Genomic DNA, 24,038 nt, shown 5'->3' with positions numbered 1-24,038 from the left:
GAGAAAGAAACCCGGGACACTGCAAGTGTCAGCACCTGCAGCCTGGGTTACTCGCGGTAGGGGCTCAGGAGTGAGTGAGAGAATCAGGGATCGGGGTGCGGGTGTTGAAGACAGCGTACGCAGTGAAGCCAGCCAGACACAAAAGCACAAACACTACCATTCCCCTCACGTGAGACCCCTGGAGCAGCCAACCACACCCAGGTAGAGAACGGTGGTGCCGGGGGCGGAGCGCCGGGAACACAGAGTGGGTGGCTAATGGGGCAGAGTTTCAGTTTGGAAAGATAAGTTTCTGGAGAGAGATGGTGGTGACAGTTGCACAATAACGTGAAGGTACGTAATATCACTCAACTGTACACCTCAAAATGGTTAAGATGGGGGCCAGCCTCGTGGCCTAGCGGTTGAGTTGGACTGCTCGGCTTCGCCATCCCTGCTCAGTTCCTGGGCGCGGACCTACTCCCCTTGGCAGTGGCCATCTGTACCTGCGACTCACATACAAGATAGAGGAAGACTGGCACAGATGTTAGCTCAGGGCCAATCTTCCTCAGGAGGAAAAAAAATGGCTAAGATGGTCATTTTTATGTGATGTATGTTCTACCACAATAAAAAAATAACCAAAAAAACTCCACAAAGAATGTGTGTGGGTGAGTAAGTGAATTAGTGTGTGAGGGTGTGGACGTGAGCGAGTGAGTGTAAGTCAGTGCGAGAGTGTGACTATGAGGGTGTAAACAGGAGAGATGAGTAGGTGTGAGTGAGCGCTCAGGAGGCAGAGGCAGACACCTGGAGGGTCCTGGTCAGAGGCCAAGGTGCCCACCCAGCAGGTGCCAGCACCAGGCAGGAGAATGGGCTCAAGTCCTGAACTTCCAATGGAAGGTTGATGGGAGATGATGCATAGCTGTATGCAAAGCTTAAAGAAAAAAGAAAGAAACATCATCTATCCAGAGGACCCAGGACACACAGGCACAGCTGCTCCAACACCCCAAACGGCTCCTGCCCTAAGGTCCCCATGTTGCCACGCAGAAGGGAACAACATCCCTTCTGGTGGCTGGGAAAGCACACCCCAAACTTGCTGGCAGGCAGGGTGGGACAAGCCTTGGGCTGGGCCCCTCCTGGGTGCTGGTTCTTGCCTTCCCAAACGGGAATCCTAACAAGATCTCCGCCCTCACCTGTGGGAAAGCCCAGCTTGCAAATTCTGACTTTCTGCAAACAGGTGTACACAGACACCTGGGGACTAAAGAGAAAACAAAAACTGAACCAAGTGTACTGGACTGCAGCCCGTGCTCCTCACAGATCCCCCACGTTGTTCTTAAACACGAATTAATCAGAGCCCCACTCGCCAATGCCAAAGAAAAAACAAAGGAAGAGAGCGCGGGGTCCAACTAACGGTCTCTGTGCATTTCACCTGTAACACCTGTCCTGTGGGTTAAGTTCACAGCAGGTGAACAGAAGCTCGGGATTCTGAGTGACCAGGGCACGAGACAAGGCCAGCCACAGGAGCACACCCAGGGGCATCAGACCTCCTACTGCAGGAAACAGGAAGCACTCTCCTGGAAGGAAGCAGCCCAGCCCAGGAGTAAACAAGAAGCCACATGTGCTCAACGGAGCACGGCCACCGCACACCACCAGAGGACGCCTTCCTCGTGGACCTACCCAAGGTGCACTGTAAAAGCACAGCAGTCTGAATCAAGCCTTCCCGAGCTTTCTCCCGAGGTCCAGCATGTCCCTTCCCTTGAGCGTGGGAGGTAAGGGGGGACGGGAAGGGTGGAGACCTGCCACGCACGCCCGCTGGCGCAGAGGCAGTGCAGAAAAGGGCATCTGCTGAACATCAGGTATTTTGCTGTTTTTCCTAACAAGCACTTTTGTTTTAACCCGGGAGGTAAATTACTCGAGTTTAATTACAAAGCTGTCTTCTGAGGCTACATCCAATCAGCAAAGTAGAGAATTTACAATCTGAAAAGACTGAAAGTGTTCTGAAACACCTTTTTTCAGGGAAACAGATTTTCGGTGAGGTTTATGGCACCTGCTTTCACCTTCTGCCTCTACGTAGACCTCTCCACATCCCATCTATCGCCGGGCCTGTCGGTTCCTCCCGGGCTCACTCTCCAATCTGCTCACCCTGCAGAATTCATTCCACTCCTACCTCCATTCAAATGCACAACATCATTTTTGCTTCAAATAGTCCAAGAGCCACCTGAGTGGTCTGCCTCCTCCCCGCCCCAAAATACTTCCCAGGGGCCAGGGCCTGCCTTTTAAAGCCCCAGATCTGATCTGATGGCCTTGACCCACAGCTTAAACTCAAGTCCAAACTCACTGGCATAACAGACCTTTTGCAAATGGGCCTCCGCATTCCTCTACTCTCTGCCCAACACCACTCGCTCCCTCTCACACCCAGCCACCAGGCACCATGCCTGGGAGGAACACACTCACCTGGCGTGTGTAGGTGAGATCCCTGAGGGCGGCTCTCCTCGCACAGTGACTCACAGTGACTCATGTAGCACTTACAACACCCCCCACCCACCTGGCAGAGTCCTCATGTCTGTGACACGCTCCTTTTGCCCCGTCTTCCTGAAGGGAAAGATGCAAATGCTACAGTACATCGTCCAGACTCAATCCCAGCAGGATTCAGACTCCAATCAGATGCTGAGACTGGAACACCAAACAGGGTTAGGGGGTGAGGTGCAGAATGGAGCAAAGATGGGGTGCCCCCGGCTCCAAGCCAAGGGTGCAGCCACAGCCTCCTGGTCCAGCCTCGGGGTCGGGCCTGCTGTGGTGAGCTATCCCCGTCGAGGCTGTTCCTCCAGACCCTTCCCACCTTTCCACAGGCACCTGCTTCCCCGTACTAAATCCTTTCTGCTTAAAATAGGTAATTCCTCTGTCTACAATTGACCCCAACAGACCTATTTAACTAGTCTTTCTCCAGCACTCAATGGGAAATACACAGACAATGGACACCGCCTGGTACAAACACAGCATCTGGCAGAATAAATACTGAGCGGACAGACAGAACTGAACACGGAAAATTAACGGTAATAAGAACAGAAAAGCTGTTTTAGAACCCTTGATTCAGAATCACTCACAGGGATACAAGATGATAAAAATCAAAGACACTACTTTTATCTGCACAAGTCCATTCCAGTTCCCCAGGAAAGCCAACCCTCCAGAAGAAAATCACCATGTTCTCAGGTGGGCAAGAAAAGCTGGCCCCGAGAGAAGCAGCTGGAACACTGTGAGAACTGTGTCTGGCTGTATGAGGACTCAGTGGTGGAGCTGGGGAGATGGGAAGAGGCAGCAGCCTGGGCCCAGCCCCCGCCGGCCGCTCTGCAGGTCCCGGGAGCCGGCACATGACCTCTCAAGGCTCCGTCTTCACCTCCGTCTCAGAGTGACGACGCCTGTCCCGTCGGGCACTTCGAGAAATTTAATGTGTTCACATGTGGGAAAGCACTGTGAAAACGCTAAAGTGGGACAAATGCCCAGACTTCTTAACGTCAGTGATCTCCTTTTTAAGGGGCAGAATCTCAGAGAGTCATTCACAGCAGCAAATGCTGTGGCAACTGACTGGGGCTCCACCCCCAGGTCCTAACCTTGGCTCTCCCAGCTCTCACCATCCAGCAACCACAGAAACTCCAACTAACTGGTCACTTACAACAGGAAAGCCCTCTAAAAGTAGGATGTTTTCATCCCACTCCTGAAACAATGCTTTCTAGAGCCTCCTCAGGCCCCAAGTTACTGTGCGAGAGGGGAGAAACCTGGGAGCTTGCGTGGCCTCCTCAATGTGGCCAGTCTCTCTCCACCTTGCCAGCTGCCTCCAGCTATAAGCTTTTCTCTCTGGACACACAACAGTTAATGCATCTCCAGCACCCCCTCTTCTGCCCTTCCACTCTGCAACCTCTCCTTTTCCAGGGCAGTTGCTTCCCTTCAAGAATGACATGGGAGCTGGATTTTCATTACAAACGAAATGTTCCTCAAAGGACTTTCTCTGCACTACTGCAGGGTTAATTCACATACTGTAACAAGTAAGTGAAAAGTCTAAATGTCCACACTGATAAATGGCTGCGAGAAACTGGCCTTGAGAGACTGTCACAAACACAAATACGGAAAGTGAAGCTCTGACTCTAACTTTTGGCCAGTGCTCAAAAAATGAACACAATGGCGGGAAGCTCGACACACCCTGGACCACGCGCCATGACTAACCCAAGGGCTCCCAGACTCGTCCCCCGAGCATTTCAGACATCAAGTCACCTGTCCTGAGTGATGGGATTACAGGTGATTTTAATTTTATCTTCAAAACTGTCTGCAATAACAAGTTTTTGATAATTAAGAAAAAGACAACTTTTTAAAAAATTACTTAAGGCTGACTTACACACAATCATTTCCTGTTTCAAAACAAAGCTGGATATCCCTTTTTATATATGGCTTAGGAAGTGACCATACCAGGGCTTCCAAGTTATATAAATACACATGAACTTGCATAACTGCATTCATGGAGTCAAACCGTCCTAACCACACGTATTTCTGTAACAGACAGGGAGGCAGGAAAAAAAGTAAATGAAAATGACAGTTCAATCCCCAAGATTCAGTTGAAGTCTCACTTGAAGTATCTGCCAGCAAATGATCAGAGTCTGTGGTTCAAATTATCAAGACAGAGAATCTGATTGATTGGTCAATGCCCTGGCCAATGAAGGCTCTCCCTCTGTGCCAGGTTTCTCCCCTCATCCAATGGGCTGTGGGCCATGAAAATGGAACAAACATGGCCACCTAGCCTTCCAGGTGGGCAGCAGCGACGGTGAAGGGCCATTCTCCAGAGAAGGGAGGCCTTTAGACAGGGCAGGCAACGACACATGCCACTGCACAACTTTATCTCCCAACGGACTTCCCAAACAGCCAGCTGGGATTTGTCACACCTTCTGCTTTCCCATCTCTAACCCTTTGCTTTATGTTACTCTACACGCTGAAAGGCCATTCTTCCTCCACAAACTTCTCTAAATCCCATGTTAACCTCCAAGGATCAAACCCAGTCTTTTCAGGAAAAGACTCCAACTCCTTTAGCCAATGCTGAGCTCTCCCTTCATGGAACTCCTATTGCTGCTAATAATTACTTATTCTCTAGTCATTTGAAGGAATCTCCTCTTCCCCCAAAACAGAATGCAAGGTGCTGAGGACACAGGGCCCCAGGCACATGCTAGATATCTAGCAAGTACTGGCCTTTCCGGGAGATTCCCATTCATTTATTCATTCACCAAAAGCTTGAATTTCTACTACTGAGTGCCCATCTCAAACCTATGAGACACACCCAATGATCAGGCACATGGCTTAGAGTGGGGCAAATCAGAAAAGAAGAGTGAGACATCACACACAGAAATGCAGGGCCGCTGACGGGCTCCCTCTGTGCCAGGCTTCTCCCTCATCCAAGGGCTGCGCTTCGTGAAAACGGAAGAGGCCAGGAAGGCGCCAAAAGTGAAAGACAACAGTGGGACCACTTTCAATGAGCAACAGCTAATAAAAATGAAAATATGTGCAGCTTCAGGTCCAGTCATTCAACTTTCAGGGTTATCCCCGTATCCTTCAAACTCTTTTGACTGTGACCCACAATGCCAAAGGGTACCTTATAATTCAGTACATTCACACATATACAGAGTTTTTATATAAACTGACACAATGGATTCACTAAACAATACTTACCATGTACAATAACACTGTAACATTCTTAATTTTTTTACTGTGGGTCATAACCCAATAAACTATTACTCACGGCTCACTAATGGGTCCTAAGCTACAATCAGAAAAACACCGTGGGGTTGGAGACACTTGTACTGCGGAGAGAGCCCTGTGGAAGCACGGCCACTGTCACCTCCTCTGTAACAGGGAGATGCCAGAAACTACCTGAGGGCTCACCGATGGGGCTGAGAATCCATGGTTCTTTTATACAAAGAAACAGGGCACAGCAGTTAGAAGGAGTGATCCAGACCTATGAAATAAAAAAAGACCTCAAAAACAGTGCTTACTACAAAGAGTAACGGAGCAACCAAACATGCACATTAAAAACTCAAAAATTTAAAAAACACGTATTGCTTTTGGCTGCATGCTGTCAAAGTTCAGAAATACAAACCAGAAGGATCGTCATTAAAGTCCATCCTAGTGCCCATCTCTGGGCAGGAGAGAGAGAGGGAAGGGACTGAGAGGGGACACAGAGGGCCTCTACTCGATTCATGCTTTTGTTTTAAAAGATTTCTGGGTGAGCAGCACACAGGTGTTAGCTTGTTCTTCTGACCTTCCTGCAGGTCCAGCTATTTCAACATAAAACTGTCTGGGTCTCATTACGTCACCGGAGCGCAGCTTCGGAGACACTCCTGTAACGTTGCCACGTGCCTACCCATCTCAGGTGACACTGGCAGGGCGCCTGAGTGAGCTGGTCCCAGTGCCGAGGACTGGCGACGCTCCGTATTCCAATTCTGGGTGAGTCGGCCATCTGGGGGAAAAGTGGTGAGCAGCGAGTCTCCGACATGTCTTCTGAACATTTTCAAAGATCCCAATAATAATGGGTAAAAATGCGAAAAGATCTCAGAAAGAAAGTATTAATGGCCATTACTTTGTAACAGCACTGCCAAATTATTTTAAAAGAGTTATAGCTCTTAGTTATAATGCTCTCTACTTTTTAAATCGTTTCATTCAGGCAGGGCCAAAAAAATGAAAATAAAAACCCTAAGAAAGCAACTTTATTTTTAAAATAATAACACAAAACACCTGGGCCCCACGCCGGTCTCCGGATCAGCGGCTGCGTCACGACGGTCTGAGCGCTCAGAAGACACTGCGCGTGCACGTAATCTCCAAGAAACGCTCTGTCCTCTGAGGATTTTCTCCAGCACCCAGGGATCCTGAGCCGGCGTATTTTTCTGGGCGAGCTCCCGGGTGACGGTGACGCGCCTGGCAGAGGGCTCCGGCTCTGAAACAGCTTCCGTAACAAGGCAGTCAACATGCCCAAGGGGCGGCGCAAACGCCAGCCAGCGGATAAGCGGAGCCCAGCCTTCCGCATCACGGAACAGTCGCAAGCTTCCAGAGGGCACAGCCACCCAATCAGAAGGCGGCCTCATCCTCCAGCACCCGACTCGGAACCCACAGAGAAAGGGAGCGGGCGCCAAAGACGCGAGCGAAGGGCCCAGCGGCTTCTCCGCAGAGCAGACTCGGCACCTCACAGGCCCAAACCAGGCTTTCTCCCAGAGTTCCGCCTCTCTCCTCGAAACCCGCGCTGTCTAACATTTGGCTTTTAAATTTAGATTAGTTACAATTAAATAAAACTCAAAATTCAGTTTGTCAGTCCCACCAGCCGTATTTCTGGTGTTCAAAAGCTACACGTGGCCAGGGACTGCTGCACGGCAGAGCACAGAGAACGTTTCCTCCATCACAGGGAATTCTACGACACAGCGCTGACCCAAAGCGCCAATTTCATCACCACATTTTGCCTTTCGGTTTGGTTCTCAGGCTTCTACCCAGGCCCCCACCTGAGGATTACAATGCCTGCCCGGGCTGGACGCTGGCGGGGGCCGAGGTCTCCAGGCCATCTAAGACTTGCAAACTGCCCCCTCCCATGGCTAAGAATCACTACTAGACCATGAAATGATTCTTCAAAATTCTGAGAAAGAATGTCATTCCAATTCAAACACAAGTGCTAAGCTACTAAGATACGAAACGAGATAAGGTAAAGTCAAGTCACTGGGGCGACGGACCAGCCCTACTTCTCTGGGAGCTGCCCGGCCATACTGAGAGAATCACACATTTTTTGCCTGAGAATTTGGAGTTGGCAACAAAGGCGAGCTGGGTGGAATATGGCAGTCCTTCGAAGCAAGGAGATGGAAAAACAATCCCACCACCCAGCTCCAACAGCGATCGACTGAGGCGGCCTGGCTTCCGCTGTGGCCCACCCATCCATGCCCCTCTGTGCTCGTAGGTGACGGAGAACTCTGAGGAGCCTCTCGGGGCCCAGAGCAGCTGTACGTGCCCAGAGCAGAGGGCAGCCAGCGGCAGGGAGGGAGGGCTCCTGGAAGCTGCGAGGGTCCAGGCCTCATCCTGGGGGACGGTTACTAAGCCCCTCTGGGCCTCAGTTCCTTCCCCCGTAAGATGAGCACCAACCTCATGAGGCTGTCGAGAGGAATACAGGAAACAAACCCATGAGATGCTGAGCTTGACGCCGGGCTGAGCGGAGAGCAGTAAACGTGAGCCCTCCTGGCTGGGGCAGGGGCTGTCACTGGTACTCTATCCATGGCCCAGCGGCACCATTTGCTCTTGGTTCTAACAGACACCCCAGCAACTTCTTCATCCTTTCTTAAAGCTAGGACAATCTGGTTTCACGGTTTCAACTTGGAAGGAAAAAAAGGAGTCCATACAAAAGAATACACATATACGATCACTACTGATGCTGTGGCTCACTATTACCTCTACTGCTATGCTTTTACTATTACTGTGACGACTGCTACTACTACTAGTTACTACAACTAGTTGTAAGAATAGTAACCACCATTTTTTGAGCTTCTACCCCATGTGAAGCACCATGCCACACCCTTTATAAGTATCTCACTGAATCCTCAGTCACTTCTAACGAGATTCTGTTATTTTTTCCACTTTACAGCTGAGAAAATAGGTCCAAATAATTTAACAGACTTGCCTAAAATCACAGAGCTGAGGAAAACAAGGACTTGAACCCAGGTGTGCCTGACCGGATACCCCATGCCTTGCACCACTACATCCAGCCCAGCTAAAAGCCTCCTGGAGCTAAGAAACTAGCCCCCCAACCTCAAAGGACAAGAACTTTGTATCACATAACCTAAAAGTTAAAAACTCCAAACGAACAAGGACCCTCACTGTTTTCCAGTGGCTATTTGACCCTCTTTCAAACGTGCAGTCTACCGCCTTTCCTGGGACTCCTCGATTTTCATTATCTATGATCAGCTGTTTATTCTGACTACAAGGGCCGCCCTCCCCTTGGACCCTCAAACAGTTCTTGAACTTGTAGGTGGGGCAGGAGGAGAGAGATCTTACATTTTGCCCCCTTTTTAAAAAAGCCATAAAACTGCAGCATTAAGAACCAAGGTGAGGGGGCCAGCCCCGTGGCTGAGCGGTTAAGGTCGTGCACTCCGCTTCAGCGGCCCAGGGTTCACTGGTTCAGGTCCTGGGTGTGGAACTACATGCCGCTCATCAAGACACACCAAGGCGGTGTCCCACATAGAAGAACTAGAATGGCTTACAACTAGGATGTACACCTATGCACTGGGGCTTTGGGGAGGGGGGAAAAAAAAAGAGGAAGATTGACAACAGATGTTAACTCAGGGCCAATCTTCTTCACCAAAAAGCATACCTTTAAAAAAAAAAAAGAGCATTAGCCACGCGGATGGTAGCCCTGGCTTCCCAGTCACGGCTTGCCTTTAAAAGAAAGAACAGAGGTGAGCCAGTCCCCTGTTTCTGGCTGGAAGATGTTCCCTCTCGTTTCTTCCTTTAGAGGCAGATGTTCTTAGCAAACAGCAAGCCAATCAGATTTCAAAGAATTCCAAATTTGTGGTCTTAGCTCCACCACAGACTATGCTCAAATGAACCAGCATTTCCATCTCGAGGACTTGCCTGTGGGGATGATGCTTCACTGACTGTCACCGTGACCCCTCTGCAACGAATGGTTCTGTGCATCCTCAGGACTCTGCCCACACGACACGCAAGCCTGGTTGTCTGCAGCCCGTTTCACAGGAATTGGGGGCCCCACGCATGCACACCCAGGCCGGGGCAGGACACCCCATGAGCAGAAATTACCCTACAACCTCTTTTCCTTCTCTCCACCCAAAACATGCACCCACTTCCATGCAACGCACAACAATGTCCAGAAGCTGGGAGGAGCATGAAGAGACAGACAGTTGCTCCCAGGATTTTGGGTTTCATGGGCCAGTAAAATTTCAGAAGCATGTAGTAGACTGATGGAGTTAAGACAATAATGACACTTAAAAGTAACCACCAAACACCACACACACACACACACGGCCACACTATCTTCTATCACTACCATTTCACAATGAAAAAGTTAAAAACAAAAATGTAGACAGGCCAGAGGTCCACAGTAAAAGACAGTTCTTCCAAAGGAAAAGAGAGTTAAATTTTCACGTAATGACACACACACACACAGGGCAGGAGAGGCGGCACACAGACACACACAAGACCTTATTTTCCTTTCTACCTCCAGATGGAAACCCGCGCTCTGGCTGGTCCGCGCCCAGTGCCGGGCACAGCAGAAGTGCTCAGCCAGCATGGACGGCCCTCCCACCTTGCCTTGCCCAGCCCGGGAGCCCATCTCAGCCCAGGCTCTGCGGGCGATCCTGCTGGTCCCTCCCGGGTCCACTTTCCCAGCCAACACTCCCCAGCGCCCATCACACTCCTCCTTCCTAACCAAGCAGGAGGCCAGGGTGCCAGAGACCTCTCTGCACGTCCTGCAAATCCCAGACGGAACTTGTGCAAACTTTCTTCCTTGAGAACAAACTCTACTTCCTCCAAAACATGTCCTTTGAGGGGTTCTGTCCGTGTACACACTGAGAAACGTCTAGGTTCTCGTTTACTCAGTTAAAGGGGATTTCAGGGGCACAAACAGTGTCGCCCACGTACAAACCAAGTGATGACAAATCAGGAAGCACTTTACTATAACAGCATTAAAATTGGAACAACTCCCAGAGAAGAAATGTACGTTTGTGAATATGGGGAAATACTCTGCAAATAAAAAAAAAAGTATTTCTCACATTTTAAACCAGTTACGTAAGAAAAGTCTGAGGCCCACCTAAAAGTGATTCATTTTCTGGTGAAGTGCTAGCCAGCAGTTCATAATAAAACCAAGTCCACCTTCGTAATACCGCCTTCTCCCAATGAATCAAACATTCCACGGCCAGAGGCGCAGGCATTAGTGAGGGCTGAGCCCTTCTAGGTAACATGCAGTCGTTGAGTGTGATGTGCTTTAGAATAGAGGATATTAGTAACTCACACCTTTACACAATTTAATTCACAGCAAAGTGCAGCCACGCCTTCCTAACAGAAAAAGCAAGACACAGAAAGCTTAGATGTGTTCACTAGCAGGATGCCCCTTTCTAATCTATGTAGGATCTGATTTTTAACTTTTTTAAAAACCAGCACTCCTGAGTCCCCTGCATTCTTTGGTAGCATTGATTAAAGGTCTGCATCTCCTCTCAGCATGAGATACTCGAGGGCACAGATGCTATAAAGCATCTGGCACAGGCTGGCACAGAGCAGGTACTTAATCCATGTTCGTAGAAAGTAAGAAAAAAAGCCAAAAGGAGGATGAGACTGATCCATTTTGCATTTCTCCCATTTATCACCACTGCAAAAGGTTTTACAACAAGCCCACCCAGAGACTAATGGGAGGTGGGGGAGATGCCCAAGGCTTGATTAAGAGGTAAATTCTCACAATCACCTAGATATACCCCCAGCCGCTCATCTTCCCATTGAGAAGAATTTGGCTGGAACAGAATTAAGAGGAAAACAAAACGGGTCTTGCCTTCTCATCCTGGTACAACTTGTTGACGCTCTCCATCTGAAAGTTGTGGCTGGACTGGATTTTGTCAAGCTGCTCTCGTTGCTTCTCCAGCTCTCCCTGGAACTCATTCTTCTTCAGCTCCACAGCGCCTCTCTCTGCAGCCGCCCTGCGGACCCTGCCTTCCAGTTCCATGATTCGTGTCTACAAGGACAGCACAGCATAAGGGCAAGTGTCGAGCCACCTCTGGAGACCAGACCACCGAAGCTCCCTCAGTAAAGACAGCATCGGGGCCCAAAGCCAGCACCAAGCCTTACCCACAGTGTGCTCCCATGGCTCGATCTTGTAGGCCAGTTGTCTAGAAGCTAAAGCAGGTTTTTCTAGAGAAATGGTGCTACATGTGGAGGAATTCACTTCTCTGAGCTTCGGTGTCTCCCCTGCTTCGGTGTCTCCATGGAAACACACCTCACCCCTCAGAGGGGTTCTCTGAGGCTTAACCAAGCTAAGCAGATGAATGCCTCAGGCTTTACCTGGTGTGAGCCGGTGCTCAAAACCTCAGTTCCTTCCCCTGCTAACAGAGCACTTGACAACTCTGTACTGGACAAAATTTCTGAGAACAGATCCAGCTCCCCAACTCCAGACACCAGACCACATGTGCCCGGGGAACAGGGGCACCAGAACCCCGGGTAGCCAAGCCAGAGAGCAGGACCAAACCCGCAGACGGGACTCAGCTCCATGGCTGAGGGCCCCAGCTCCGCGTCAGAGACTGGGTTGGATCCAGCTCCCCTGGACTTCACCTCTCTGTGCCTCAGTTTGCCCGCCTATGAAATGGCAAAAGTAAAATCCCAAACTTAAAGTCTGTGTTCAAAAGAAGATCATGTATGTAAGGTACCGCTAAAGCAAAGTTATCTGACACTTGTTAAAACGGTAAGGGAAACTTTATTCAAGACTTCTGCAACAGGGGTCAGGACTGTGGCTGCAGGGAGAGGAATTGTGCTCAGCTCTGAAGACAGCAAAGGCAGGATTTACAGCCAACGAGTGCGGGGGGCCAGTGGGGGCAGAGTATTAGGAGGAGCCATCGAGGGTAGGGGATTCTTGCTAAACCGGCCTCACAGGATCCTTGCTGAAGGCCAAGGGCTTAGACTCCAAGCATGAGGGATGAGGAGCTTGATCAGGTATCAGGGGTGGGGGATGACTTGGCAGGATTCCCTGCTAAGCTCGGCTGGGCAGGCCACACACAACCTGGGGGCCAAGACGGAGGCCTGGTCGAGAGGAGGGCTCAGAGAAGCCTGAGTTTGGTCAAGGAGGGCCTTTGTCACTGCCCAGCACTGTGCCTGACCCACAACGGGCAACAATAGATAGGAAAGCTAAAATTATCATTAAGTGATGATGATAAAGATTGCTACCTCTAAAAACATTTCTCATACCCATTATCCAAATACGTTTACACCACCACTCTTTGGTATGTAGTGTGAACTGGAGGACCAGAAAGAACTGTGGTCAGTGGATGTAAGCAAGCTGTCTTCCCAGAACTGGCCCAAATGGCTCGGCTGAAAATTAACTGACATGACAAGCCAAGAGGGATGTTCCGGTGCAGTCTAAGAAGGCATGGGGGGTCCTTTCCCAGCCAAGAGCAGAGGTGGTGTGGAGCGTCAGGCCTGGGGCTGCGGCGGGATCTGCACACCCCTGAACCCGCATTACAGCGTCGCACACCACTGAGCAAGGTGCCTCACGACAAGTGACAAATCCCTCGGGCCCGCCACCCAGCAACATCACATACTCCGTGACATCCACACAGACAAGACAAACAGAACACCTGGAGATCCACGCTCCGGGAGCTGGCGATCCAGTAGTTGAAGCCCAGGACAATGATACAGGCCACCAGGGCAGCCAGCACAAGGGGCGGCGACTTCATGCTCCGACGCCCGTTGCCCAGTCCCCTCATCTCAAAGGCAGGGCTGAGGAGCTGCCAAAAGAAAACAAATACGTAAGCCTCAATGCCAGCCTTACCATGCCCAAAGCGGGCCACAGCCGCCACCACAGCCACAGAGAGGCGGCCTGCCCCCAGGCACGAGGGGCATTTCCTCCTGGAATCGTGAAGCTGGCCCTGAGGAAGAACAGTGGGCTGCAGTGGTGTGCGCCCCGACCAGGCGGCCGGCCGGCTCCCCGGACAGGCTCCTGGAGCGCAGGCAGGAGAGCACTTCTCGCACGCGTCAGCCTCCTCCTGCCTCCCAGCAAGGTCTGAGAATTACTTATCGGTCAACAGCAAGAACAAACATTAAGCGCTTCCATGTCATATTAAAGACAATCCGTTTCTCCTTATTAGCCAGAGGGCTTTGTGATTTCATTCCTAACAAGGGACGGTTTTGCCCTTTGACAGAATTAGGAATGACACCTAATTAACATGTCTCCTGAGCAAAGCAGGAAGTCATCCTGGAGGAGTGTGGCCTCGTACTGTGAGCTACCACAGCGCTCGCTGCTCAGACAGGGCCCAGCAGCAGTAACAAGGACTGGCCCTGGCTTCCTGTGCCACCTGCCCCCTCCTGTCAGAGCCTGGATCAGTGTGGGCACAGCGCAGAATGGCACACAGCACGGCGAGTAGGCAGAGACTTCGAGAGCTGCAGAGCACCAAGCTGCTTAAAAGAAACACAAACGCAGCTCACACGAAAGGAGCTGCTATCAGTTCCATTCACAGGCTTCAAGCCAAACCAGGCCTGGCTGGATACCAGCACTGGTCACTAAGGCCAAGGAAGTGGACTCTTCCACACGGCTCTGCTGAGCCAGATAAAACAGGACCTGACCAGAGGGAGGGCAGCGCACGCAATCAACGCTGTCCGCGCAATCAGCAGGCTGACAACACACACGCTTTCCTGCCAGGTGCGGCCAGCAGTGGGAGAGGCAGGAGAGAGCGCCAGGGACGCACCTTCCAGGCAAAGTTCCGAGAACCTGTGAGAGCTGACAGAGCTCTCACCCCACGTACGGCAGTCCTGTCAAAGTGTGTCCCGGGAGACGGCTTCTTTCTCAGCAGCCGGTACTAGGGTGGCAGCCGAGAGGGGCATCAACGAGCAACCTGGTGAATCACCTACAGTAAAGGCCACCAGAATTCCTACGTATGGAACAGACGGCGGAATCCAGCCTCCGCTGGCGCCTTCCTCACCAGCTTCTGGTCTCTCAGGATAAAACAGGAAAACAATGTTTCAAATTCAATTATTAGTTGATATCAGCGGGCACTGTACATACTAAAGGAGAGGAATGCTCAGAAATAATAAACTTCTGGAATATTCTATAGGTCTACTAAAAAAGTGTCTCCACTGATTTATCGTATGTGATTTTGATTGCAAAAGTCTTTTTTATTCTTTTAAACTTTTTTTAAAATACAAAAGTACAAATACAACTAGGGAGAAAAACCACACAGAGTACACAGAAGTGTAAAATTAGAAGTCCCCCTCTTCTCTCTCCAAAGCCCGCCTCCTCCTCCAGCAGCTGGCAACCCTCGCAGGGCATCAGAACCACCTGGGACATCTTCCTGGAACACCGACACGTGAACCCCACTCCTCCTTCTATTCAGTGGGTTTAGGACAGCCCCCAGACATTGGTATTTTTAATCTCCCCAGGTGATTCTAATGTGCAGCCATGCTTCTAGACGTCATTCTCCATGTTTCTTCATGCATGCATATACAAGCATCGATACATATATTTTAATCCAAACAAGATCATGCATAGTGTTCTGTAATGTAACCTCTCAATAATATGTCTTGTCACCCTTTTCCTAGCAGCACAGTATGGTTTAGTCCATTCTCTTGAAAGGCCTGAATAGGGCATCACTGTTTGCCAGGATTTACTTAATCTCCCAGAGGGCCTGTCGAGGTTTTCAAGGCTTATTTCCAACAATGCTGCCACAAACACTCTCACATATCCACACCTGTGTTTGCAAATGCTTATCCAGGGGTACCATCCCGTATCCACAATTCTGAAATCCAAAATAGTTTTTAAAACCCAAAGAGATTTTTAAAAACTCATCCAGGAACAAGACCTGGCCCAACCTCAGATCAAGGTCTGATCAGAACTCACCTGAAGCTACCTAGTCTCTATCTTTCCCCCTCATGTGAATATTCACACATTTTGCTGCGGAAAGATGCGTGTTTAATTACGGGGCGCTGCTGCAGATCCTCCTGCTGCAGATCCTCCCGGGGCTGTCACATAATATATAATAAACGCATTTTATTATCTTCTGAATTCTGAACAAATTCTGAATTCCAAACACCTCTGGCCCCAGGGGTTTGGGACGGGAGGGGGAACCATCAGGGAGCTGCCTGCCTGTGAGGCACCGACGGAGAGCTTCAAGTACAGGGCCCACTGAGTGCTCCCACCAGTTCCAGGGGCATCATCACCCCCACTTTGCAGGAGAGGAAATAGATCACGGACAGCTGTGCATAAATTTCTGTAAGTGGAATTGCTGGGCCAAAATATACATGCATTTAAAATGGACAGATCGTGTCTTCTCCGAAATATTTCACAAATTACAGAGGAAAAATAGTACCTTTACAGTGCAGAATCCTGGCAGACACCATCTTAGCCACACGATCAAGGCTAACATCACAGAAATGAGACAAATAGCCTCACTACGATGCACTGGCAGGAAAATTCAGAGGAACCCAAACTGAGAGACATTTCATAAAACACCTGACCAGCACTCTTCAGAAAGTGTCAAGATCAAGAAAAACAAGGATAAGACTGTCACAGACTTATTAACTACAGAAACATGACAATTAAATGCAAGGCAGGATCCTGTCCAGGATCTTTTCCAACAGAAAAAGGCCATCGGGGACAAACTGAAATCTGAGTAAGATCTGTACTTCAATTAATCAGATAGTGCCAAAGTTAATTTCTCAATTTTGATAAATTCTCTGAGTATGTGAGATGGTAACATCAGGGGAAGGTGGGTGAAGGATATAGGAGAGCCTTCTGTACTATTTTTGCAACTCTTTCATAAACCTAAACTCTAAAAAAGTTTTGATGGATGATACCATATTGGCTTCCAAAGCGCCTCCAATAATTGACCCTGCCACCAGCAGCACGAGAACGTGTTTTCTCACACAATATGTTAACTAATATTTGGCAATCGCATTAACGATATTTTAAAATACACTTCTTTAGTTATGAGCATAAATGAGCATCTTTTCATTTAGAAACCACTGCTGCTGAGTAAAAAGGGACGACACAGGTGAAAAATGGCAAAGGCTGACGACGACTAAGGGCAGTACCTCAGGGCCCGAGTTTATGGCTGTCAGATGTCGCAAACGCTCTCCTTTCCCCACCTTAGAATTTATGTGGACTGGGGCAGACGGAACTGCGTCAAAAAGACATATTCATTTTAATTTAGGCTCCAGAAAGTGTGTCGTCTCATCTGACTATAGGCATCTGACACACTGAAAAATGATTAACCTAAACCAGACAGCCTGTGAAACCCCAGGCCTCCCTGGAGTGGGAGTTAAGCGGCGTGCTTCTGCATTAAAAATTTCTTGGTAAATTGGCAAAGTCATGAAAATCCTGCAGATTCTTTCCTACTGGCTTAATTAATTTAAAAAATTCAACCAATTGGTTAAAACTGTTTACTCGTAAGAAAAAAAAAAGCTTTATAAGAGAACAGAGACCTCTACTTAAAAAAAAAAAAGCATATGAAAATGGACAGCCCAGGGGCCGGCCCTGTGGCTAAGTTTGCACACTCGCTTCAGTGGTCCGAGGGTTCGCTGGTTCAGATCCTGGGCGCGAACATGGCACCGCTCAGACGTCCCACATAGAGGAACCAGAAGGACCTACACCTAGGATATATACTACTATGCACTGGGGCTTTGGGGAGAAAAAAAGAGGAAGACAGGCAACAGACATTAGCTCAGAGCGGATCTCCTCCCCCACCAAAAAAAAAAAGAAAATGGGCAACCTGCCAAATCCACAAGCCCCTTGACCTTCCTAGTTAAATATCTGTTTTTCATTTCCTTATTTTCACATAGGGCTTTTAATCACTTAGGCAAATACACACAAGCAATCAAATCAGATTAGTTTCTTTGACCAATGTCACCACTGTTGAAACAATACAGCTTTTCCAAACAGTGGGGGAGCCACACCTTTATTCCTTCTCAGAGGAACTGGCCTCATCTGGATCTGAGAGCCCAGAGCCGGAGGTGTGCAGGAGGAAGTTTCATTCAGAAGCCACTGCAATGAGCAGAGACCTGGGAACACCCAAGCACAGCATCAGGGTCTGTGAAGGACTCAGTCACCAGCATTTTTTTGAGGGTTTAAGAATGTTCTACCTTGTCCCAAAAAACGTCTCCAAGCCTGGGGTCAGCATCCCAAGGCCCACAGGCCATCATCGGCCTGTTTTGTAAATAAAGTTTTGCGGAACACAGCCACGCCCCTTCACGACTTCCTGGCTACAAGGCAGAGTTGAATAGTTGAGAGCCAGCCATTCAGAGGGTCATTATGACAATTAAAACGTTTATTACCTGGCCCCTTAGAGAAAGTCTGTGGATTCCTGCTCTAAACCAGAGGATTAAATGACCAAATCCATTGTATTCCCCTTAGATTGCTTTAAAAATTTACCAGGAAGTACACAGAATCTCCTCTCACTCCCCCACCCTCCAGTATAAACACCATGTTTCCCCTATCCTGGAAGCTGACAGCTTATAAGGAAAAAGGTTCATGGTGACCATAGTTAACGACACTGTCTTGCATATTTGAAACTTGCTAACAGAGTAGATCTTAAAAGTTCTCATCACAAGAAAAAAAAAATTTGTAACGGTATGGTGACAGATGTTAATTAGACTTACTTTGGTGATCATTTCACAATATATACAAATAATGAATCATAAAGTCGCACAACTGAAACTAACAGAATGTTATACATCAATTATACCCTGATAAAAATTTTTTTAAAAAGAAAAATTTTTTAATTAACGCACACACCTAGTGTTATGTAGTGGAAATACCAAAAAGCAAGATGGAGGAGTGAAAATGAATAAAAACGAAATTCCATCGTGTTTTTTCCAGCACTAGGAATTTTCCAAAGAAACGCCACATCCCACGTGGACGCCAAGACTACATTTTGGCAGGAGCTCCCCAATCTTTCCTCCAGTTCAGGAGTCAGCAAACCAAAGCTCCAGGGCTGAATCCTGCAGCCACCTGTCTCTGTACATTATTCATAAGCTTAGTATTTACTTTTGTGTGTGTGTGAGGAAGACTGGCCCTGAGCAAACATCTGTTGCCAATCTTCCTCTTTTAGCTCGAGGAAGACTGTCGCTGAACCAACGTCTGTGCCAGCCTTCCCCTATTTTACGTGGGACGCTGCTACAGCGTGGCTTGATGAGTGGTATATGTAGAGCCTTGCCGGGGGTCTGAACCTCCGAAGACAGGGAGTCCGCTCCGGCTGCGCTCACTGATTCTCGGGAAGCAGAAAGGCACGTCGGAGGGGACGTGTTGTTGAGCTTTGGAGAAATATTTGTTCATCCCTTCCATTTAAGGGCTGAGTTTTGTTTGTCCCCTCCACTCTTTCCTGGGTCTTTCGGCTTTGGTTTTATTCTACGATTGTCTCCCACCCCGCCATCTACAGCCACAAACAGTCTTCCTAAACCAATCTTCTCCTGTCTGCCCTGGAGAAATAAGGTTTCTTTTTACTTCTCTAAGAAGTAAAGAGTAACCTAAAATGGGAGTCAGCCTGGTGGTGTAGTGGTTAAGTTCACATGCTCCACTTCGGCAGCCCAGGGTTCACTGGTTCAGATCCTGGGCACAGACCTACACACCACGCATCAAGCCATGCTGTGGCAGCATCCCACATACAAAGTAGAGGAAGATGGGCACAGATAGTTAGCTCAGTGACAATCTTCCTCAAGCAAAAAAGAGGAAGACTGGCAATGGATGTTCGTTTAGGGCCAATCTTCCTCACCAAAAAAAACAAAAAAAGCAACCCAAAACGGACTCCTTTAGAAGTAACTTCTTAGTCTACGTTCTTTTCTCCCTTTGAGCATCTCAATCAAAGTCACTGATGGAGTGTGGACAAGGTACCTCATTCTTTAATCAGAATGAAATGATCACTAAGTGCAGGGCAGCACAACATTATATAGGACTCTCCCTAACTGATATAGAAAAACTACAGGAAAGATAGGGAGTCATCCATCTGCCACACAGCTATAAATGACAGCCAGCAAGAAATGATGGGCTAAACCCTCCAGTTCTGACAGCACTTAAATTAGAGAAATATAGTTAATTTTTCTCTATATGAATCATTAGCATATTAAAATTTTGTCCCTTCTAAGAATTCACCAAGGCAATACTTTTCAAAACTGATAATAGCCAATGAGCCACCTTGAAGTCCCAGCTGAAAACAGCCTCAAAAGGCTGGAGTTCTCCCCAATATCACATGGAGCAGAAGCAGCACTCAGCTGAGCCCTCGCCACCCACCCGCAGGGGCAACAACAAAACGGTGGTTTGAAGCTGGGAGATGGTTTGCTATGGAGCAACAGATAATCAAAACACAAACTGTTGCGAGAAAAAAGGTGCAAAATAGTAATTATCATACGATCCCATTTTCATTGAAAAATTTTGAAGAAACACCTTCAATAAATGAATATATCTTTCCATCCACAGAAAATGTATAGCAAATGTTTTAGGGAACGATACACAGAAGTCGTAGTGAGAGTATACTGTGGAGAGGAAGAGAAGGGACGAAGCTTTCATTTTTTACTCTATACAATCTTTTTTCTTCAATGAGCATATTTTTAATACAAAAGCCAACAACAACAAAAAAAATTACGGTGAAAGGAAGGTATATAATGGTAATATTAGCAAGTTTTGAAACTGTATTTCCAGCATTCCCAGATTAAATCATAGCATTTCACAGCTTCCTCTAAAACAAAATGTTTATAGCATATGTATATACCATGAAGTAGAGAAACAAACTGAGTTCATCCCAATGCTCTCTTCTGTGCTGGACCCCATCACTGGGGACACAGAGGTGGCCAGAAGATCTCTGTCCTCAAGGGACAAAAAGCCGACCCAGGTCCCGGTCCTGAGCCTCGGCGGGTAACCAAGAGGAGACAGAGTGCAGCGTGAGGCCCAGCTCCAGCTGGTGGCAGCCAGGCAGTCCCTTCTCCCAGCCTCCTGGGCTCCCTGCGCACGGGTAACTTGGGGCAGGCCTCCCAAGGCCAGTGTGAAACTCAGCAAACACCCAGGAAAGCAACTGCCACCAAGGAAATACTTAAGGAAAGGGACTGCTCTGGTGTCACTCTGTGGCATGGACCTTTTTTAGCTTCAGTCTCCTCATTTAAAAAAAAGAAAAAGCGGGGATCAATTATACCTGCCTTCATGGGAGTCCTCTGAGGAGCAAATGGAAGAAGGGTCCGAGGCTGAAGAAAGAGGCCAGCTGTCTACAGCAGGGCACGGGCCTCCCAGAGCGGGTACAGGCCGCTCCACAGGGCTGGGGAAGAAAAGCCTGGAAGTTACATTTACTTTCATCCAAAAAATAGAATACAAACTATGTTTTAGCAATATGTGTAATTATGTATGTACTAATTATACTAGTTATTTTACACTATGTTACATGATACTAATTACATTATACTACCATAAAAGACTAACAGTGCTGATAAAAGCAGAAACTGACTCTGCATCCTGAGTCCCTCTGCCGAGGGTCACATGTCACCAGCTTCGGAGGACCTCAGCAGGGAGGGCAGGTCTGATAGGGCCACCTGCTCCCTTTTCTTCGCCGTCAGCACATGCCACGTATCTTGTTGGCAGACGCACAGTGGGGTAGACTGACAAATTATAACTAAGTCTTACAAAAGATATGAAGTTTTAAGATCCTATAAAAAGAACAAATTAGTTATACTAATGAATGCAAGCACAGGCAAACAAAGACCACAACTAGCAAAGCACACGCTTCTCATTCTGAATCAACTGTGCACGAGCCCCAACGGGAAGTAAAAACTAGGATGGAGTAATCAGATCCAAGAAGAAACGGGCCACAAATACTCAAAATTCAAGAAAGTGTTTGGAACAGGGTAAACTCCACTGTCATTAACAACGAACACAGCCCTAAGTGTGCTGGGCCTCGAGACCCAAGACAACCATGACACACACACCCCCACAGGGAGGACTAAAATCTTTACTAATAAAAATGACCAAAGACGTCTGGAAACCACAGCAAATAACAATACAGATCACTATAATCACATTATATAGTATTTTCACTTTTTTTTCCTGTTAGGCACTAATCTTTAAAATCTCAGCTAGAAGTAGTTCTGTTTATATAGCCCTAAACGGTTTAAAAAAATAAAAATGCTGTAAAATTTTGAGAAGGTATGCTTTTTGTTTTTTTCTGAAAGTGTAAGAAATTTATGAATGAAGCAAAGTAGACTCTCCGAGAATTTAGGAAATAGTTCTTAAACTTCACGCCAAGTCTCTTAATCTCACCAGTAGCCTGAAAAGCCGAGAAAACGACCACAATCTAAGAACTTTTTTGGAGGGGCAAGTGAAATACCACTCACACTTTTCTACAGTGGAGCAAAAGCCTATCAAGACCAGCCTTTCCACTTTTGCAAAGGTTTAGGAAAAATTTTAACAAAGCTCTTTGTTTGTTGTTTTTTTACAAAAAAAATAAGTGCTTTTTTTCTTATCCCAATTATGGATGTTATTTCTCATGTGAGGTCATTAAAAAAGAAATGAATCTCCTCCTAAGGCAATTTACTTTTTTCTAAAGTAAATCTAATAACACAACTGAATTGAAGCCCAAGGCAGCAGGCCCCTCAGCTGGGTCCTCCCTCCCTCTCTACCTCCCTCCCTCCCCGCCCGCCTCCCCAGGCTGGTCTTTGGGGACCAAGCTGTCCTCACGCTCCCTTTCACCACAGTGCCCACCCGGGCCCCTGCTCCCCTGTAAAGCCGCACCTGCTTGCAGAGACCCCCACCCTCCCCCTCCTCCCTGCACAGGCAGTGTCCCCAGGCTCTGTCCTCCCCTTTGTGCTTCGTGCGCAGAACGCCAGCCAGCCGCACTTTCACAGGATTTTCAAGAAGATCAGCAGTTCTCTCCCCGGCGGGGGAAGGTGGGCACATAAACAGACTGAAGGTAGCCCTGGGCCTGACCCCTCACCCGTCCTCACTGCTGCTTCTGCCACATCCCTCAAAAAACCATGTAAATGCAAAACCTTTTCATCCCCCATCAATAACTGGACCTCCAGGCAGTTAGAGAGCAGATAGCACGCTAGCTTCTACAGCAATGTTGCAACAGGACCCACTCCTTCCTCCCAGCCTTGGTCTTTCATTTTTGACCAAAACTGATAACAAAAATGTGACAACCTCTCCATAGAAGAAAAAAATACGTCTTAAAAACAGAACATTTTTCTTTAAACGTCCTAGGAATTCAATGTCTTTTTGAACACTGACACCTTAAAAACGGTTCTGGCCTAAGAATTAAGTCTTAAGTTGTTGCTTTCTATTTACAAATAAAGTAAAATTATCCTCCTTAAAAGCATGAACTTAGCTTCATCTTTTATAACACACACAGGAGGAGCTAGAATGCCTTGTGGGAGAGGACCTCGGAGAGGTCCCTTTGCTCCCCAGGTCTCCTGCTCCAAAAAATGCAGAAATACTAAAACGGACTAAATTTGAGTCAATCTGATGGCCGTGAGCCAAACACAGTCACCCCAGAGCTGTTAAATATTTCATCAGGCTGTAGAACATCTTGATAATCCGCCCCATTACGCAAACATTTGCATAATTTAGGGCCACAGGGTCTTGGAGACACCAAACCAGACAAAGGAAATCTCAAAACCGTGAAAGTCACACAAGTACGGTTATGCAAATCTGCAAACCAAACATCAGAAAATGACTAGCATCATTATGGCATCCCGAATATAATGATTCTTAAATTCCGCTAAAAAGATCATTCACCAAAGTCGGTATTTTTCCTATTTTGTTTTACATTTAAAAAATCATTAAAAATATTAAAGAGATGTGAAATATAGAGTATACAAACCCAAGAGACTATATGTATACCAGAGCAAAAGTTCTGTGGATCCTCCACTCTGCCAAAGGTGGGAAACACAGGTCCCGGAGGGGGCCTGGAGCATCCCTGAGACCGGCTCGGGATGTGCTCCCGCGGCGCGGCCCAGGACCCGGCGCCGCTCCCGGTCACCTGCCAGGACGCGCCCGCTGCCAACGTGGGCCCCGGGGGGGGGGAGGCGCGGAGCGGCACGGCCAGCCGTCCCCGCCCTCGTGCCAATCACGCCCGCAGGACCGGCGCTAGTGCGACTGTGGGGACGCACGCTTTTGACTCCCGATGCCGACGCGCGTGACACAGCCAGGGACAAAAAGGAAGGCCCCCACCGCCCAGGCCGGCCTCCGCAGGGACCGAGAACCTCGCCCAGCTGCTCCCGGCGGCCGCGGGACGGAGCGCAGCGGGGCGGGCGGGGCGGCGCGGAGCCGGCCCCGAGGCGCCTCCGGCAGAGGCTGCAGCCGCGCGCGCGCCCGGGATCGGGGACCGGCGCGG

The 24,038-nt window shown here is 48.4% G+C and overlaps 1 protein-coding gene across 3 annotated transcripts in view; it reads right to left on the bottom strand.

Annotated features, from left to right (window-relative positions):
- Positions 1-23,693, bottom strand: part of GOLM1 (golgi membrane protein 1) — a 52,638-nt gene extending 28,945 nt beyond the window's left edge. The window contains exons 1-4 of one of the 3 annotated variants that reach the window (XM_046663925.1): positions 23,546-23,693; positions 20,857-20,972; positions 13,320-13,469; positions 11,528-11,707 (exon numbers count right to left, since the gene is read on the bottom strand). In XM_046663925.1, coding sequence (XP_046519881.1) covers positions 11,528-11,707; positions 13,320-13,469; positions 20,857-20,862 — 336 coding nt within the window. In that variant the 5' untranslated portion in view covers positions 20,863-20,972; positions 23,546-23,693. Of the gene's footprint in view, positions 1-11,527; positions 11,708-13,319; positions 13,470-20,852; positions 20,973-23,545 lie in introns of all 3 variants that reach the window. The other 2 variants (XM_046663926.1, XM_046663927.1) reach the window with 2 other exon arrangements.
- Positions 23,694-24,038: the final 345 nt, after the last annotated feature.

This window comes from Equus quagga, chromosome 6 (genome assembly GCF_021613505.1).
Source record: "Equus quagga isolate Etosha38 chromosome 6, UCLA_HA_Equagga_1.0, whole genome shotgun sequence".
Classification (NCBI taxonomy): Eukaryota; Metazoa; Chordata; class Mammalia; order Perissodactyla; family Equidae; genus Equus; species Equus quagga.
This window is presented reverse-complemented; position numbering and strand designations above follow the sequence as displayed.